Consider the following 6,964-nt stretch of genomic DNA (forward strand, 5'->3'; position numbering starts at 1 on the left):
TTTTTTTTTTTTTTTGGTACAATGACTGTTTATTCCTTTCATCTTCTTTTGATATTTCCTGTGTCGTACAATATTTTGTCCATAGAATCCTTCAACATAGCAAATTGAGGTTGAGGCTTCAATTTTTTTTCCCTTCAGTCCTTTCAAGCTTCATAAATGCTGCACATGTTCTTCACTTTTGGTTTCCTAATTCCAGGTCTTTGCACATTTCATTTTAATACTTTACTTTGTCTTCTGGAGCCACCCTTTGAAATCCTTTGTTCATCTCCTTTACTTCATCATTTCTTCCATTCACTTTAATTACTCTGCTCAAAAGCAAGTTTCAGAGCCTCCTTTGACATCCATTTTGAGCTTTTCTTTCTTTCCTGTCTTCTTAATGACCTTTTGGGTTAGGCATTGGGCTACCAATCACAAGGTTGACTGTTCAAACCTACCAGCCATCCCAGGTGAAAACGTTGAGGCTGTTTGCTCCTGTAAAGATTTAGTCTCAAAAACTCTGTGGAGGGTCACTATAAATTGGAATTGACTCTATGGCAGTGGGTTTGGGGTTTTGTTTATGTTTTTGCTTTGCTTTCATTATGTATGGTGTCCTTGATGTCATCCCTCAACTTGCCAGGTCTTCAGTCATTAGTGTTCATTGCATCAAACCTATTCTTGAGACAGTCTCTAAATTCAAGTGAGGTATAGTAAAGGTCATATTTTGGCTCTGGTGGACTTGTAATTTTCTTCAGCTTTAACACATACTTTCATAGGAATAATTGATGGTCTGTTTTGCAGGTATCCCCTGGCCTTGTTTTGACTGACACTGAGCTTCTATATCCTCTCTTTCCACAGATGTTGTTAGGTGTCATCAAGTCGGTTCTGACTCATAGCAACCCTATGCACAACAGAACAAAATAAGTATGGTGAAAGAAGATAGCCCTGACACACACCTTTCTTGATTTGAAACCATTCAATGCACCCTTGCTCTGTTTGAACGAAGGCTTCTTGGTCTATGTACAGGTTCCTCATGAGCACAGTTAAACGTTCTGGAAATCCACAGATGCCGTCGATTTGATTCCTATGTGTTCTATTCAGTGAGAGCCATGTGTATAGTCACCATTTATGTTGTTGAAAGAAAAGTATTTCCAAAGAAAAGACTGTGGGTTTGCAAAATTGTTCCATGTAATCATGCATCTTTTCTGTCATCAAGGTCTTATTTTCCAACTACTTATTCTTCTTTATTTCCAAATTTCTATTTCCAATTACCAGTAATTATCAACACATCATGATTGTATATTTGATCAAGTTCAGATTGCCGAAGTTGGTAAAATCTTCACTTTGGAAACTTGTGATTGGTGTGTAAATTTTATAATAGTCCTATTAACTTGTCTTCCTTGTAAGCATATTTATGTTATCTGTCACTGACTGTGTTATACTGCATGATAGATCTTGAAATGTTCTTTTTGATGATGAATGTGAAATAATTTATCTTTAATTTGTCATTCCCAACTTAAAAGACTGATTCAAAATGGCTAATAAGAAGTTTAACGGTCCATTTCCATTTAAAGTTTGACAACTTCCAATGTTCCCAGACTCATATTTGTACATTCCACCTTCTAATTATTAGTGGATGCTTTCAGCTGTTTCTTCTCATTTGGAGTCATGCCCTTCCTCAGTCATAGTCCGAGTGCCTTCCAGCCTGAGGTGCTCACCTTCTAGTACTACATCAGACAACGTTCTACTGCTATTCATAAGGTTTTCACTGCCCAATTTTTGCATAAGTAGATTGCCAGATCCACATGTAGCTTTCTATTACTGCATGTATAAATTGTTGATGTTGTTGTTGCTAAGTGATGTAGAGTCAGTTTCAACACTGTATAGGGTTTCCAAGGAGCAACTGCTGAGCTTGAACCACCAACCTTGAGGTTCAAATTGACTCTGCAGTCCAGTGCATTGACCTGCAGCACCACACCAGTTTAAATAGCCTCTGTCGAACCTCTATGCATTCGTGCCTATAGTCCCACTTTCCCTCACACACCCATTCAGTCTTTGTGTCTATCAATGCATCCACCTTTATTGCAGGAGTGTGTGTATTGCGGTAGTTAACACTGTTGCCTTTCATTCTTGTAGTGCTCCCAGCATCTTCCTCATTTTTTGCTGACCTCTCTCTTATTGTATATAGCCTTTCACATCACCCAAGCCTATTCTTATAATGATACATTTTATACTGTCTTTCAGAGATGATTTACTCATGCTATGAACTGTCCAACAGGCTTAATATTCAGCCCGTATGTGCATGGATCCACACCCATAGGGTTGAACCAGTAGTTCACAGACAATGTCCATCTGGTTAGATGAGCCCCTGTTTTACCTGATGTTAGTAGTTAATATCACCCCACTATTCTTATTTGGACCTCTGGTATGGTGCTATTGGATCAGCACTGGACTGCCAACCAAAAGGCTGACAGTTCAAACCTACCAACTGCTCCTCAGAAACCCTATGCAGGGTCACTAAGAGTATGAACCAAGTCGACAGCACTTAACAACAACATTCTGATTTACAATTATATACTTCGACCCTACCCTGCCATTAATTTACAGACACTCTTACAGCCATTTAAGAATGCCTTCAACTACATAGATCTCCTAGAACCACTCCTGCTTAAGATCTCCACCTCTAAAATTCTTTATAACCACTCCTGTTATTCTACCTCCATTCCATCTTCACGTTCACTAACTTCTGCTTCAGTGCATCTGAATTTCTAGGCCATCCTACTCATCCAGTCATTCTTTTCTTCCTAATTCATTGTCTGGGTAGTCGAAAGACACATGAAGTTCTTTGGAGTCTGGTGCTGTGTGTTATTTATGCTTATATGCCCCCTTACAAATAGTGTTGTTGTTAGCTACCGTTGAGTTGGTCCCTGATACATGGCAACCTCATGCACAATGAAATTGAATCATTGTACTCCACAGGATTTTCATGAGCTGAATTTTCAGGCCTTTCTCCCTAGCTTGTTTTAGTCTAGATAGCCCACTGACACCTGTTCAGTATCATAGGAACACACCAGCCTCCACTGACACACAGGTGGTAGCTGACAGTAGATGTGTCGAATTAAACTAATAAGGAAATTATATCCAGGAATAAAATTAGTATTTCCTTGAAACGTAAATGGATTATTCCAAAAGATGGTTTTAGTTATACTTACTCTGCCATTCCTGCACTCGCCTATGGCCTTCAAGTATTTTGTGGATAATGAAGATGATCAACGATATAAAAACTAGCAAAACTAAAACATACCAGATGATCTTCATGGAACAAGTGAAATCTGTAAGGAAAAAAAAAACAAAAACTGTAAAACTACAATTAAATGATGCAATAAAAAAGCGACAATGTGGACATATGTTATTGTTTTTATATGTTGTTGAATAGGTTTCAACTCACAGAGACTAAGGTTTTCAAGGAACAAGAGGTGGGTTTGAACCACCAACCTTGCAGTTAGCAGTCCAATGCTTATTCTACAGCGCTACAATACCTGGCTGCTATTACATATTGTGGACTTCTGGTGTGGCACTATAGGATTAGCTACAAGGCTGGCAGTTCAAACTCATCAGCTGCTCCTCGAAATCCCTATACAGGGTCCCAATGAGTTGTAACCGACTTGATGGCTCTTAACAACAACAACGTGACATATTCTGCCCTTACCCTCCTCAATTATTTCCTGGTGTATTAAGTAAGAAAACTTGATCAGGTGACTTCTAGAAATTGTTCAGTTCCAAAATTCTAGGACCAAGTTCAGTTACCAGTTATGTTGATATCAGTAGTTACCCCTAGATTAGACCACAGCAGACTCTCAGAGTCAGAGCCATTTGTAGCAGATAGTTTTGACTCTGAGCAATCAGCACAAAAACATGCCGTCATGTAAACGATGATGGTATGGTTTAAGGAGAATGAGGAAGAGAGAGAGAAAGTAGGAAAGGGTTGAACTAAGGCTCATGTAACTATGCATCAAATACTGTGTTAAACTTCTTATGCAAGCTCTAATTCAGTCCCTATCTCGGCCCTGTTTACAGAGGGTTGCCCTTGTTTTACAGAAGAGAAAAATTACTCTCGGATATGTAATTTGCTCCAAGTCACATAGCTATTAAGTGGTAGTGCAAGAATTCTGACATCAGTACATCTGTCTCTAAAGTCTATTATTCTTCTATTTACTTATTTTTCACTTTTCCAATTTTCCATTCCTCCTTCTGAACTTTGTTGTTGTTAGGTGCCAATGAATCAGAACCAACTCATAGAGTCCCTATGCACAACAGAATGAAACACTGCCTAGTCCTGGTTCAACCTCACAATTGTTGCCATGCTTCAGCCCATTGATGGGGGTCTTTCTCTTTTTCTCTGACCCTCCACCTTACCAAACATGATATCCTTCTCCAGCAACCAGTCCCTCAATATGTCTGAAATATGAAAGACGAAGTTTGGCCATCTTGGCCTCCAAGGAGCACTCTGGCTGCCCTTCTTCCAACACAGATCTGTTGGTTCTTTTGGCAGCCCATGGCACTTTCAATATTCTCCTCCAATACCATAAGACAAAAGCATCAATTCTCCTACGGTCTTCCTTATTATCCACTGTCCAGCTTTCGCATGCATATGAGGTTATTGAAAATACCATGGCTGGGGTCAGGCACACCTTAGTCCTCACGCTGATATCTTTAAAAAAGGTCTAGGTCTTCTGAACTTTAACCTAAGGTAAATGCTGCCTTTTTTATCTCACCCTCAACACCGCCTCTCTCCCCTCATACATTACAGAGGTTATAAGGCCCCTGGGCAAAGTAACTCACAGGAGAAATTTCTTTAAAGTCTTACATTTTACCTTTGAAATAAATACATGCACATTATATGTTTGCATCTCCTTAAAATAAAAGTAATGTTTTAAAGTGAATTACCATGAGAATAATGAAAGTTTTGGAAAAGTATTCCAAAACAATCTGAAAGCCTTCCATATGTCTGGAATACCAAGCAACACAGCAAATGGCTCTAACTTAGCACTGGGATCAATGACTTGTGCATGTGTGGCATCTCCCTCCCCCAGACTGTTTCATGTATGTCTGTACCTGGGTCTCTAGTACATGGCATGGTGCCTGGCATACAACAGAAGCTCATTAAGTGCTTATGGCATAAGATGCTCTCCTGGAGTTGATTTTACAGGTGAAGTAAGACCATACTGCTTAGTCAGTGGAAACAAAAGACTGAAATAACTCAGAAGACGGTGACTAGGTTGTTAAGTGCTGTCAGGTCAGTTCCAACTCACAGCAACACTGTGTACAGGTTCCCAGGAGCGGCTGGTGAGCTTGAACCTCCGATCTTGAGGTTTAAACCTACTTCGCAATGCAGTGCATTAACCCACAATGCCATACCACGAGTCTGTCCCTTGGTCTTACAAGGTTATAAGCTTTATGGGAGTTCTGTGTGGCACTGTAGGAGAAGCACTGGGCCAAAAAGATGGTTTGAACAGCAAGATAGACAGTTCAAACTCACCAGCAGCTCCTTGGAAACCCTGTACAGGGTCCCTATGAATCAGAACTGACTCGAAGGCACTTAACAACAACAACAATCTTAATGAAAGCAGACTGCCACATCTTTCTAACAACTGGTGTGTTCAAGCCACCAGCCTTTCAGTTAGCAGCTGTGTTTTAACCATTGAGCCACCAGGGCTCCTTAGTGGTAAAGGAGGACACTTTAAATCAATTCAAAGTAAGATTTTAATTGTGCATCACAATATGTGGGTATCTACATTTGAAAAAAAATCTAACCTTTTAATACCAAGTTCACTGTGGTAGTATCATTTCAAGCACAGCTAACAAGCATGTTGGGGATTTATTCTGGAGCAGAGGGTCTTTCTTCTTATTGTTATTAAGTGCCATCAAGTCCGTTCCAACTCATAGCCACCTTGTATAGGGTTACTGAGGAGCTGCTGGTGGGTTTGAACCACCGACCTTGTGGCTAGTAGGGCTCCTCAAATCACATCACATACATGCTTCATTTGCTTCAGGTTATAACTAGGTCCCATGGAAAGCACATTTGAATGAAAAATAGAGAAAAGGACTAACATAGTCTCAGGAAGGGAGCAGTTCAAATCTACCAACTGCTCATAAGAGAATGATGAGACTTTCTGCTCCCATAAAAGATTTATAACCTCAGAAATCCTATACAGGGTCACTATGAGTCAGAATTGACTCTCCAGAACATAACCACCACCACCACCATCACTGGACTTTTAGTGACGTTATTGTGATAGCCCTCGTGTAATTCTAGGTCTGTTTCCATTTTCTCCCTTTCCATCTAATGTCCTTTAAAACTTACTTTTTACATCCATTTCTTGGTTCAAAGAAACATGTATACAGTTATTCGGGCCTTCTATAAATCTACAAGAATGGTTTAGAGACTTTTCCCCAGGTGGATCTTCCACCACGATCTCTGGCTTTCTAGTGAGGATATTTAGATTACAGGTACTGTTGTATCCCTCCAAGCGGTAATCCATTAGAGCTACAGTGAAGTTAAAATGTTGACACAGTAAATGAAAATCACTTGCTTTCACATTCATTGATCCTCTCCTGATAAGAACTGGGAAGAGATTAAAAAAAGTATTATTAGCAAAACAGTAATAAATACTAACAAAACACAGCACACAAAACTAAATCTCTTCCTACCAATACAAGAAAGTAGAAAAAAGAAGTGATTGTTGTTGTTGTTGTTAGGTGCTATCGAGTCGGTACCGATTCATAGTGATCCTATGCACAACAGAACGAAAACACCGCCCGGTTCTCAGCCAACCTCGCAATTGTTGCCACGCTTGAGCCCACTGATGTTGCCACTTTGCCGGTTCATCTCACTGGGGGTCTTCCTCTTTTTCTCTGACCCTCCACCTTACCAAATATGATATCCTTCTCCAACAACTTGTCCCTCCTGACAATGTGTCCGAAGTAC

General features: G+C 39.9%; 1 protein-coding gene across 1 annotated transcript in view; it reads right to left on the reverse strand.

Moving 5' to 3' along the window:
* The window catches only part of TMEM156 (transmembrane protein 156), a 112,051-nt gene that overhangs the window by 69,438 nt on the left and 35,649 nt on the right, over window positions 1-6,964 (reverse strand). Inside the window, exons 3-4 of the mRNA XM_006873231.1 lie at window positions 6,341-6,601; window positions 3,189-3,308 (exon numbers count right to left, since the gene is read on the reverse strand). Of these exons, the coding sequence (XP_006873293.1) occupies window positions 3,189-3,308; window positions 6,341-6,601 (381 nt within the window). The remainder of the gene's footprint in view (window positions 1-3,188; window positions 3,309-6,340; window positions 6,602-6,964) is intronic.

The sequence above is a fragment of the Chrysochloris asiatica genome, unplaced genomic scaffold, assembly GCF_000296735.1.
Source record: "Chrysochloris asiatica unplaced genomic scaffold, ChrAsi1.0 scaffold00230, whole genome shotgun sequence".
NCBI classification, from domain to species: domain Eukaryota; kingdom Metazoa; phylum Chordata; class Mammalia; order Afrosoricida; family Chrysochloridae; genus Chrysochloris; species Chrysochloris asiatica.